The sequence below is a fragment of the Anabrus simplex genome, chromosome 1, assembly GCF_040414725.1.
Source record: "Anabrus simplex isolate iqAnaSimp1 chromosome 1, ASM4041472v1, whole genome shotgun sequence".
Classification (NCBI taxonomy): domain Eukaryota; kingdom Metazoa; phylum Arthropoda; class Insecta; order Orthoptera; family Tettigoniidae; genus Anabrus; species Anabrus simplex.
In genome coordinates this window covers 888,291,944-888,305,583 of record NC_090265.1, presented here as the reverse complement: position 1 = coordinate 888,305,583, position 13,640 = coordinate 888,291,944, and the positions used below count along the sequence as shown (strand labels likewise).

At 39.0% G+C, this 13,640-nt stretch overlaps 1 protein-coding gene across 2 annotated transcripts in view; it reads left to right on the top strand.

The window, feature by feature from the left end:
- The window catches only part of Cth (Cystathionine gamma-lyase), a 664,174-nt gene that overhangs the window by 79,156 nt on the left and 571,378 nt on the right, over positions 1-13,640 (top strand). For both annotated transcript variants that reach the window (XM_068225275.1, XM_067136552.2), the window contains one exon: positions 3,453-3,588. In XM_068225275.1, the coding sequence (XP_068081376.1) occupies positions 3,453-3,588 (136 nt within the window). The remainder of the gene's footprint in view (positions 1-3,452; positions 3,589-13,640) is intronic.

The window sequence follows — 13,640 nt, the reverse complement described above, 5'->3', positions numbered from 1 at the left end:
CTTGATATTAAAAAAAACGAAAAACATCTTTCTCGCTTTCATCCCTCACCTTCTGAACCAAACAACGAAGACCCTCCTTACTTTTTTCCAAAAGGGTGGTATCATCAGCACATCTGGTTGTTAATATTTCTGCTGCTAATTATCACACTCAAGCCACATTCATCCAGACCAGCCTTCCTCATGGCAGCTTCTGTGTATATGTATTTTTTTAAAGTGAAGGCGATAAGATAGAACCTTGACGTGTTCCTTTTCGGATGTTGAACCAATCCATGTCCCCATATTGTGTTCTAACAGTTACTTCTTGATTGGTGTAAAGTTACCTGATGCATACTGTCAGGTGTGCTGGTGTTTCCATTTCTTTCTAGCTTTTCATGTTCAGTTACATTGAAGGCTTTTGAGTAATCGATGAAGCACATCTTTCTGATATTATCTGGCTTTCTCCATTATCAATTGAAGGTTTGCAATACGGTCTCTTATACCTCAGCCTTTTCAGAAACCAGCTTGTAATTCTGGCATTTCCCTGTCAATAATTATTGTTGCCAAATGTTTCTGTATGGTTTTCAGGAGAATTGTACTGACATGAGGCATAAGAGTAATTGTACGATAGTTGGAACAATCTTTAGAGTCGCCTTTCTTTGGAATGGGTATGAACACGATGATTGTTTCCTTTTCCTTCTCCATTCACTGGTTTTCCAGATTAGTTGACACAATGTTGTCGGTACTGGCTTCAATAATTCTGCAGGAATTCCATCAATGTCTGGTGCTTTGTGATTGACTTGTTGTTTCATTGCCCATATGACTTCTTCTTCAAGGATATCAGGTTCCAGTTCCAGTTAAGGCTGTTGATTAGGTAGGTCACTATCTTATAACTGTGCTGTATATGCCTTCCAGCGGTCTCATATTCTTAGGCAGTGTTTCCTTGTATAGCTACTTTATGAGTAAATGCATTTCTAATCCTCCTGTAATGAACATACAGATGTCTAGTGAAGCTTTCCTTATGTTCTTCTTCTATTGCTAAACACTGTTGGTTCCAATACTTTTCTTTGTCTCTTCTGGCCTCTCTCTGAAATACTGCATTTAGCTGTTTGAACCCTTCTCTGTTTCCTGTACGTTTGGCCTTTCTTCTGCGATGTTGATTGTGGCTTCAGAAATCCATTTGGCTAACTCTGAAAGTTTCTAATATGAGATGCACAATGAGGCAGCTTCAGATATGGCTGTCTTGATTTCCTTCCACAGTTCATCTGGTTGCCTCGCTTCATTTGACAATAAATCAAACTTGTTTTGTAGTTCAACTGCATAGGTGGAGCTGATTTTTTCTACATCAAATTTCTTTAATTTTCATTATTTTGATGTTGCAGAATTTTAGTTTAATTGTGACCATCAGAAACTGGTGACTGGATCCACAGTCAGCACCAGGATAGATTTTCACTGCCAAGACTGAGCTCTGCTATTTCTTCTGACATAGGATGTAATCAATCTGATTTCTGTACTCTCTACTCGGAGACAACCAGGTGTAAAGATGGCGTTTGGGATGTCTGAACCAAGTAGTGGTAATACTTAGTCTATGCTCCTGGCAGAATTGAATAAGTCTCCCGCCTACATCATTTCTCTCTCCAAGACTGAATCCTCCAGCAATGTCAGGTTCTGCGTTACTACCTACTTTAGAGTTGAAATCACCAATAATATATATAATATTCCTTTTAGGTATTAGACTTAATGCTTCTTGAAGTTCACCATAGAATTCCTCTACATCATCCTCCGATGCATCAGCTGTCGGGGCATATATTTGGAGAATTGTAGGCTTTTCCTTTGATCAGAATGGACCTTGAAAATCCAAAAATTTTCAACAGCTCTGACAAGTTTTTATTCACCACAAAGCCCACTCTGCATTTTCAAATGGTGTTCATTACCAGAATAGTATATTGTGAGATCTCCAGATGTGAAGAAACCATTGACAGTCCAGTGTGTTTCACTGATACTCAATATATCAGTTCTTAACCGCTCACGTTTTGCAATATCAAGTTTCCCAGAATAAAATCCAGTTACATTCCATGTTCCTAGACTAAAAGGTTTTGTGTAGTGCAGAGTGATTCTTTCCCCAGATTTTTATGTTGGGGTTTTCCTTCCCTTTAAGAGACTGCTTTCACTACAGCTAAGGAGTCCTGTCTACCCTATCCTAATGAGTTTCAATGTCATTTCCTATGTTGAGGGCCATCACACACCTGAGGTAGCTCCTCTGCCTGAAGCCGTCTCAGGGTGTCAGGTTATTTTCCGCTGCCCAACACTTGGCGTTGAGTTGCTGGCTGTGTCTACTCTATTACCGTAGCAGGTTAACCTGGTCAGACTTAACATTTATTATTATCTGACCAAAAATACTGTTCAATAATGAATAATGTACTTGAAATATACTTTCAACTTATTAGGTTGTTCTCAGTACATCTAGTGCCTGGTGAAGAGTTGTCAAGCGCAGAACAAAAACGGGCAACTGGACACCAGTGAGATCCGAACCCACAGCGTTTCGATTTTGTGTTGGATGTTTTGTCAGTTCAGCTATGGTGGGCTGGTGGAGCATCTGATGTGAAATCAGAAGGTTGTGGGTTCAGATCCCACTAGTGTCTGGTTGGCCAGTTTTGTTCTGTACTCGACATATCTTTGGCATGGATGTAATTAACATGGCCTAGTAAGTTGAAAGTACATTTGAATTATTTGGGAGCTTGATAGGAAAATCTTATTTTCCTCACCTGTTCTGGTCACTCATCTTGAAGATGCTTCAATCAACACCAATCTGGAGCTGAAAATGTAGCTTGATGAGTTTGTCTTGTCATGGCCCAGTGATTTCTAACATAAAGGCTTTGGCACAGTTGCAGAACATCCAGCAAGCAGCTGTTAACAGGAAGGAGACTACATCTTCTTCCACATCTTTGCCCAGTTACTTGGGGTCGACAATTTACATGGATTTAGCCCTGTTTTACAGTCAGATACTCTTTCTAGTGCTACCCCTATGGGGAGGGACGTATTTACTTTGCATGTTTAGATGGTAGTTGGGAGTGTGGTGTGCTGTATGTAGATGACAAAATGTTTAAGATGAACTTAAAATCTCCAGCTCAGCCAGTAATGAAACCTGGGTCACTCTGAACCGAAGACCACTACACTGACCATCAGCCAAGGTGTCAGACATGAGAGACTATATCAGTGACAATTAATATGTTGGATAAATCAAGCAAAATTATCTGACAACCTAATATCTTCTTATGGTTATTTATTATGTGCTATTTTTTGAAAACTTCAATTTCAGGATTGTTACTACTGTAAAAGTAAATCTCCCTTAATACTCATCATTTTAATGATAGGCTTTGTTTTATAAGAATTGTTATATGTTAAGTATACCATAATTGTGACTGAGATAAATAAAGTACTTTCATAAACTGATAATTGATTTCTTTTTGTTATAGCGTCCACTGATGCTAGGAGCTGATATTGTCTTCTATTCACTCACCAAGTATTTGAATGGTCACACAGACGTTCTTATGGGTGCGTTGGTGATGAACAGCAATGAACTTCATGAGAGGCTCAAGTTCCTTCAAAATAGTAAGTTGATATTTAGCCAAATCTAATATAATATTGCAAACTTGAAATATCAGATGGAAATATTGTACACTCTGTTGGAAATCAGACTGTTCATTGTCATGAATTAATAATATACTGGTACAAGGGAACGTGCAAAAGCAAATTTTTCTTTATGATTTTTTTTAACAGTATTCTCTCTGACATAGTTCTTTTATTTTGCTACATTGTTTCCACTCTGGTTGAGACTTTTATTGAAACATAATTTCAGATTTCTAATGCTCTAAACTACTCTATACCTGAAAACAATTCTGAATTTCACCTATTGCAAATAACTATGCATCTTTCAAATTTACTTATCTAGTATTCTCATAATATGTCTTACTATCGCCAGAGATAATTCTTTCCCTGAAATCATCTCTTGCTTTGGTTGAATTCCAGTCTCTAATGAAATCCATATCCCTCTTCAGTTGTTGCATCTTGGCTTTGTTATCTTCCTTATCACCACCCAAATCACCACCTTGCTTCTGCCATAGAAGAGAGATTCGTCTTGTAAATTAAGACAATACTGGATAAAGATTTAGATTTTTCCTTTGTCCTTTTATTTTTAACCCATAGCACAAAAATCCATCCTGCCAAGATGACTGTTGCCTAGCCAAATGGCTTGCAGATACTAGAATGTCACATTGTCGGCTTGACCACAACCTTAGTTGTATTTCTTGGCTTCTGTGACTGGATGTTCTGCCTCTCATATTAGAGAGCTATTCAGTTGTTCTCAAAAGGCTGTGTAACCTACTCCAGCCCTCAGTCCAGAATTAATATCCCTGGACTGGACAGGAATCAAACCTGGGACCTCTGGGTAGCAGGCAGCCATACTGTCCCTCTACTACAAGGCTAACCCCTTGTCCTTTTACATTTTCCTATGTGACTATCTATTTTTCTCCTTAGCATTCTATCTTTGACTTGAATATAATCTTCAGCTACCTCAACCTGAATGGAAACCACCACCTTGGGACCATGAGCCTGTGACCCACCAAGGTAGCTACAGGATCAAAAAAGTGAAGAGAGTCTATTAGTAATTGTGCAATATAATATTAGAATACAAAATATCAGTCCTTCAGAAATGTTTTCATGCCCTCATTACATATGAATGTGAAAACTGGCCAATACTCAATGAACATGAGAACAGGATAACAGATGAAGAAATATCAAAAGAAGACTCTGAATAGAACAAGAGGGGATAACATCAGGAATGGAAGGATAAGAGAAGAATTAGGAGATCTCCTGAGAAAATACATCAGGAAGAGCCAACTGTCATACTTTGGATGCACTGAATGAATTTATGTGGAAAAACTAAAAATAAAACAGATCCACTAGAAGAAAGAAGTAGGTGAAGACCCATAGAAGTTGAAAGGAAACTAAGGGAGCATAGAGACTGGATGAAATTAAACAAAACATAAACACAGAAGATGAAATGGTTTGATGCAAAGACAAAATAGAAAAACCAGAAAGAGAAGTTTAGATAAACCAGTTAATTTATTGGTATTCAATCAGTCAGTCAATCAATGAATCAATCAATCAGTCAATCAATCTGCACTTAGGACTGTCACCGAGGTGATGGATTCTCTATCAGCTGTTTACCTTGCTTTTTCTTAAATGATATCAACGAACTTGGAAACTTATTGAACATTTCCCTTTGTAAATTATTCCATTCCCAAGTTCCCCTTCCTATAGATGAATATTTGCCCCAATTTGTTCTCATGAATTCCAACTTTAAATTTTTTAAAAAGCTATTTGCTTTACATCACACCAACACAGATAGGTCTCATAGTGGGAAGGAAGCGACCATGGCCTTGAATAAGGTACAGACCCAGCATGTGCTTGGTGTAAAAATGGGAAACCACAGAAAACCATCTTCAGGGTTGTGGAGAATGGGGTTCAAACCCACTATCCCCTGAATGCAAGCTGATAGCTTCATGACCCAACCCTGCAGCCACTTGTTCCATATATTCGTCTACTAATGCCAGTCCATGTTATTTCTCTAGCGATAGTTTGGAAAATCCCACTTAATTGAGCAGCTCGTCTCCTTACTCCTAAGTATTCCCAGTCCAAAGTTAGAAACATTTTTGTAGCACTACTCTTTTGTGTGGGTCCCATACACTGGAATCATACTCTAGTTGGGGTCTTACCAGAGATTTACATGCCCTCTCCTTTACATCCTTACTTTAACCACTAAATACTCTCCTAACCATACAAAGAATTCTGTAACCTTTATGTACTACCTCGTTAATGTGATTAACCCAAGGAAGATCCCTTATATTCATACCTAGGTACAGTACTTACAGTGATCCCCATGAGGTACTTTCACCCCATCAACACAGTAATACAATCTGAGAGGAATTTTAGTATTGGTGAAACTTACAACCTAACTTTTCATCCCATTTGCCATCATACCCCACTTGTTGCCATTTCTCGATAGATGCAGTCCTTTTGCACCTGTCACTTGGCACAGGCCAGAACAAAGTGTAGCTTCCACCGAAGTCCCAGTCTCAACAATGGCTGTGACAATATGGAAGCTGCGAGGGTATGGGTGGTGCTGAGTAATGACATTCAGTGCACAAATAGTGTGTCTGATTGTTATGAAAGGTGTTATTATTACAAGATATTAGAATCATTCCGTATTGACGGTTTTCACTTTACAATGGCGAAAAATGAAAGTATCCTCCTATTCAATACATCATATAATCCGTCATTAGACGGAGTAAACAAGTTCAGACATGTTTCGGCTCGTTTGAGCCATCTTCAGTGAAAAAATTAGGGGGGTTGGAATAATTTACATAATATGAGTTGAAAAAATGCTAAAAAACATAATGAAAGCGCAAATGAAAAAACAAACAAAAGAGAGCCTAGACGGAAACAAAATAGCATAAATATACAATATTTACATCAAAATGCAGAGCAAAAAACAACTTATTGCGAACAAAATTCAGTGAAACAGGTGTTAATTTGAAATAATAATTGATACTAAAAACTGCGTTAACCTAAGAAACAAGGGAATGAGAAAACAAATGATGCAAGTGGAAATGAATAATAGTAGCACATGGTGAGGTTGTGGACCTCATGTTTACAAATTATCAGTTTATAAAAACGACAAAACAGTTTGAAATCGCTGTCAAAATCCTAGTGGAAACCCATCACATAAAATTGGTCAGGAGGAGAGCGGGAGCAAACATTTTGAGAGAAACCAAGCCTGAATTAACCTGCAGGCGAAAAGCCTGTGATAAGGAGAAAAAGCACCTTAAACTTAAGGCTTCAGAAATAGCAGCATTCTTAATATCTTCTCAATCTAGCGGTCCCTTTCTTCATTATTGTTTCATAATGTTGGCTGGTGTTTTGCCTTATTATAGAGGGGTCGGAAGGGCCGCATATAAAAATATGAGAAGCTGTGTTAGGTAGAAGACAGATGCATAGTAAATTGTAGTAATCTAGTGGAAACCATCAATGAAGTTCTAATCTGTAATGGAAAAAATGAGGTTGTATGAGAAACATGGGTTGATAAGTAAAAAGTGTGGAAAGGTTGTGAAGAAAGCTTAAACTTACGGTGTGCAGTAGGTGGTTGTCCTCTCTAGTGGCCCATGTTTCTCATACAACCTCATTTTTTCCATTACAGATTAGAACTTCATTGATGGTTTCCACTAGATTACTACAATTTACTATGCATCTGTCTTCTACCTAACACAGCTTCTCATATTTTTATATGCGGCCCTTCCGACCCCTCTATAATAAGGCAAAACACCAGCCAACATTATGAAACAATAATGAAGAAAGGGACCGCTAGATTGAGAAGATATTAAGAATGCTGCTATTTCTGAAGCCTTAAGTTTAAGGTGCTTTTTCTCCTTATCACAGGCTTTTCGCCTGCAGGTTAATTCAGGCTTGGTTTCTCTCAAAATGTTTGCTCCCGCTCTCCTCCTGACCAATTTTATGTGATGGGTTTCCACTAGGATTTTGACAGCGATTTCAAACTGTTTTGTCGTTTTTATAAACTGATAATTTGTAAACATGAGGTCCACAACCTCACCATGTGCTACTATTATTCATTTCCACTTGCATCATTTGTTTTCTCATTCCCTTGTTTCTTAGGTTAACGCAGTTTTTAGTATCAATTATTATTTCAAATTAACACCTGTTTCACTGAATTTTTGTTCGCAATAAGTTGTTTTTTGCTCTGCATTTTGATGTAAATATTGTATATTTATGCTATTTTGTTTCCGTCTAGGCTCTCTTTTGTTTGTTTTTCATTTGCGCTTTCATTATGTTTTTTAGCATTTTTTCAACTCATATTATGTAAATTATTCCAACCCCCCTAATTTTTTCACTGAAGATGGCTCAAACGAGCCGAAACATGTCTGAACTTGTTTACTCCGTCTAATGACGGATTATATGATGTATTGAATAGGAGGATACTTTCATTTTTCGCCATTGTAAAATGAAAGGTGTTGCTCATAGGGTAAGTCGTATCGCATAGCACTTTCTGACCCAATGAGGAAAGCAATGACAAACTACCTCACTCCTCATCTTGGCGCTGCCATTGGTTGTTGCGGTTTCCCTGTAACTAAATAGCCTCTGGGCTGATAAGTTAACGGACAGACCATCATACCATTGTCTGTCATCCATCATCAGCAACTGACTCCCAGAACATGAATGTCTGAATTTGTTGCCATCATTGTTGTTAGAAAAAAACTTTGTGCAATATCTTCTAGGACATGAGATTTTAATGCATTTGCTAAATGAGAATGCTGGTGCTCTGTGATATGCTGTATAAGTATACAGTATTTCATATTAATGTAAAGTGTTAAGGGTATGTATTTTAGAACTGATTAGAAGAATTTCCACAAGCGGTATATATGACCATGTTCTTTCTAGTTACAATAAAAGCTTTAGTACCCATTTTTGAAGAGTAACATTTTTGTTCATTGGTTCATAGACAGATATCCATAGCATTCTTTACTGGTATAAAATTTTATAGGTCTACATCTAAGAAAATCTTGGCCTCTGATTGCCAGTTCTACCTTTGCCGTGTGGTTAGGAGTGTGCAGCTCTGATCTCACATCTGGGAGATAGTGGGTTCAAACCCCACTGTCAGCAGCCCTAAAGATGGTTTTCCGTGGTTTCCCATTTTCACACCAGGCAAATGCTAAGGCCATGGCCCCTTCCTTCCATTCCTAGGCCTTTCCTGTCCTATCATTGCTATAAGACCTATCTGTGTCGGTGCGACGTAAAGCAAAAAAAAAAAAAACCTTCATGTTCCCAAGAGGTGATGATATAGATATAATCCTGTAAAACAATCATTGTCATTATCATAATCATGTTCCCAAGATTTTAGTTCAGAATAATTAAGATGGTTGAATTTTGAAGGTGGGGGGAATCCATGTTTCTAGATATTATAATGTAGACATGTTTTTTAAAAGAACTCTGGTGGTATAATGAGTTTGAGATTTGAAAGAACAAATGAAGGTTTGATAGATATTTGTGATTTTAAAACTTTAAAAACTGTTACATACCCACACAGAGTCCCATTTCATTTATGCATACATTTCCAAATTAGTCAATTCTTTTTCCAGTGTGGTGTGCACTAACTTACCATCATATTAGCAGTACTGGTTGTTCCACACACAATGACATGCCAAAAGTCAAGGGATAGGAGTCTAGTATCATGTACACCCTCCTCTAGCTCAGCCAAGTACAGTAGTTCATTGTGGCATTGATTCCACAAGTGGAAGAAACATCTGTGGAGAGATTTTGACCCATGTCTTTTGGATAACTACCCACAGCTTCATGTTATTTGTAGGTGCAGGGTCTTGAATGTGAATGGACCTTACAATTAGCAACTTCACGCGGCCAGGTGAGACGCAGTGCCTGGTGTTGTGGTGTTAACAAGGGCACTCTGGTAGGTCTTCTGCTCCCATATGCCACCAATGTTAAAAAATGCTGTACTGACCTGCGGGACATGCATCTGGTATCGGTACCTCCTGTATTGAATGTGGATGTGATTTGAGACAGGGTGGATTGCCTGATATCACGGACAATTCTAACCAGACACCGTCAATCGCAATTATTAAGCATCTGAGTTCAGCCACTTCACTGTTCACTGTTGGTGGTAAGGACTTCCATGAATGAGCCACGTGTATGTCCACAAAACATTGACAATAGATAAGTAAAATTAAAAATCCACCTTTTCAATACATTTATTATTATTATACTATTATTTAGTTTAATAAACATACATACATACATACATACATTATCATTATAGACTGTTATGCCCTTCAGCTTTCAGTCTGCAAGCCTCTGAGAATTTACTAAACGTCGCCACAATCCTCGATTTGCAACTAGTGTTGTGGCTTCCTTTAGTTCTATACCTCTTATCTTTAAATTGTTAGAAACCGAGTCTAACCACCGTCGTCTTGGTCTCCCTCTACTTCTCTTACCCTCCATAACAGAATCCATTATTCTCCTAGGTAACCTATCCTCCTCCATTCACCTCACATGACCCCACCACCGAAGCCGGTTTATGTGTACAGCTTCATCCATCAAGTTCATTCCTAAATTAGCCTTTATCTCCTCATTTCGAGTACCCTCCTGCCATTGTTCCCACCTGTTTGTACCAACAATCATTCTTGCTACTTTCATGTCTGTTACTTCTAACTTATGAATAAGATATCCTGAGTCCACCCAGCTTTCGCTCCCGTAAAGCAAAGTTGGTCTGAAAACAGACCGATGAAAAGATAGTTTCGTCTGGGAGCGGACTTCCTTCTTACAGAATACTGCTGATCACAACTGTGAGCTCACTGCATTAGCTTTACTACACCTTGATTCAATCTCACTTACTATATTACCATCCTGGGAGAACACACAACCTAAATACTTGAAATTATCGACCTGTTCTAGCTTTGTATCATCAATCTGACATTCAATTCTGTTGAATTTCTTACCTACTGACATCAATTTAGTCTTCGAGAGGCTAATTTTCATACCATACTCATTGCACCTATTTTCAAGTTCCAAGATATTAGATTGCAGGCTTTCGGCACAGTCTGCCGTTACGACCAAGTCGTCAGCATAGGCCAAACTGCTTACTACATTTCCACCTAACTGAATCCCTTCCTGCCATTTTATACCTTTCAGCAGATGATCCATGTAAACTACGAACAGCAAAGGTGAATGATTACAGCCTTGTCTAACTCCTGTAAGTACCCTGAACCAAGAACTCATTCTACCATCAATTCTCACTGAAGCCCAATTGTCAACATAAATGCCTTTGATTGATTTTAATAATCTACCTTTAATTCCATAGTCCCCCAGTATGGCGAACATCTTTTCCCTCGGTACCCTGTCATATGCTTTCTCTAGATCTATGAAACATAAACACAACTGCCTATTCCTCTCGTAGCATTTTTCAATTAAGTGGCGCATACTGAAAATCTGATCCTGACAGCCTCTCTGTGGTCTGAAACCACACTGGTTTTCATCCAACTTCCTCTCAACGACTGATCGCACCCTCCCTTCCAAGATGCCAGTGAATACTTTGCCTGGTATACTAATCAATGAGATACCTCGATAGTTGTTGCAATCCTTCCTGTTCCCTTGCTTATAGATAGGTGCAGTTACTGCTTTTGTCCAATCTGAAGGTACCTTACCAACACTCCACGCTAATTTTACTACTCTATGAAGCCATTTCATCCCTGCCTTCCCACTATACTTAACCATTTCAGGTCTTATTTCATCTATTCCTGCTGCCTTATGACAATGGAGTTTATTTACTATCCTTTCCACTTCCTCAAGCATAATTTCACCAACATCCTTTTCCTCCTCCCCATGAGCTTGGCTGTTTGCAACACCACCAGGATGATTTCCTTTTACATTGAGAAGATGTTCAAAATATTCCCTCCACCTCTCCAGTGATTCCCTGGGATCTATTATGAGTTCACCTGAATTACTCAAAACACTGTTCATTTCCTATTTCCCTCCCTTCCTAAGATTCTTCATTACTGTCCAGAAAGGTTTCCCTGCTGCTTGACCTAGCCTTTCCAGGTTATTACCAAAATCTTCCCATGACTTCTTTTTGGATTCAACAACTATTTGTTTCGCTCTGTTTCTTTCATCTATGTACAAATCCCTGTCTGCCTCGGCCCTTGTTTGGAGCCATTTCTGATAAGCCTTCTTATTACATTTACAGGCTGCTCTCACTTCATCATTCCACCAAGATAGTCGCCTTTTCCCATCTTTACACACAGTTGTTCCTAGGCATTCCCTTGCTGTTTCTACTACAGCATCCCTGTATGCCACCCATTCACTTTCTATATCCTGAACCTGCTTACTGTCTACTGTTCGAAACTTCTCACTAATCATATCCATGTACTTCTGTCTAATTTCCTTGTCCTGGAGATTTTCTACTCTTATTCGTTTGCAGACAGATTTCATTTTCTCTATCCTAGGCCTAGAGATACTTAGTTCACTACAGATCAGATAGTGGTCTGTATCATCGAAAAATCCACGAAAAACTCGTACATTCCTAACAGATTTTCTGAATTCAAAGTCTGTTAAGATATAGTCTATTATGGATCTGGTGCCCCTAGCCTCCCATGTGTAGCGGTGAATAGCCTTATGCTTGAAGAATGTATTCGTAACAGCTAAACCCATACTAGCACAGAAGTCCAGCAAACGCTTCCCATTCCCATTAGTTTCCATATCTTCCCCAATTTACCAATCACCCTTTCGTATCCTTCAGTTCTATTCCCAACTCTTGCATTGAAATCGCCCATTAGCACTATTCTATCCTTGCTGTTCACCCTGACCACGATGTCACTCAATGCTTCATAAAACTTGTCAACTTCATCCTCATCTGCACCCTCACGTGGTGAATACACGGACACAATTCTTGTCCTAATTCCTCCCACTGACAAATCTACCCACATCATTCGCTCATTTACGTGCCTAACAGAAACTGTGTTGCGTGCAATGGTATTCCTGATAAAGAGCCCTACCCCAGACTCTGCCCTTCCCTTTCTAACACCCGTCAAGTACACTTTATAATCTCCTATCTCTTCCTCATTATCTCTTACTCCTAGCACATCCAGATGCATCCTCTTTGCTGACTCAGCCAGTTCTACCTTCTTTCTTCCATAAGCCCCATTAATATTGATAGCTCCCCATCGAATTCCATTTCGTTCGCCAAGTTGTTTCCAAGGAGTCCCTCGCCTGTCAAATGGGAGTGGGACTCCATTACTCCCCTAGGTCCGATGCTTGCTTAAAGTGTTCTGAGCTCGGTTAATTCATGAAGCAGGATGCTGCCCTACTTGCACATAGTCCAAGTGAGGATCTCTCCTCTAACGGGTTATGGACTACCGGTGAATTGTATAGTCCTAGCCGCCTGAGCACAAGGAGGGCCACGAGATGCCCACTCCCATTCCATAGCAACTGGTATCCCGACTCTCAGGACCACTTACTAGGCCACTCAGCCGTTGCCCATGGTTCACGAACTAGGACGTGACTACAGTAACCCACAAACATGAACCATTAGTTTAATAAATACTAAATTAAAAAGGTGGATTTTTAATTTTACTGATCTATTATTCTCGGTTCAATACAGACTTAAAAATGAAATTCTTAAATTTAAACTTTGACAATAGAATGTTCCAACCATCTGGCCTCCACAATCATGCCCAGTTTGAAAGATGTAATTTACGTCACCTTACCATGACCAGCACAGATGGTGTTTACATTCGCTCCTGAGATGTCAAATCACATCTGATACATGTTTGGGCACTTCCACATCGTCACAGTACGGTGGCGCCATTGACTATTACCTTCAATCAATACTGTTGTTCCATGATCTTCGGAATGTCAGTGTACTTTAATATGGCATCCCATTCTATGACTGAATGATAATAATAATAATAATATTACTGTTTTTATGTCCCACTAACTACTTTTGATGATTTTTTGGAGATGCCGAGGTGCCGGAATTTTGTCCTCCAGGAGTACTTTTATGTGCCAGTAAATCTATCGACACG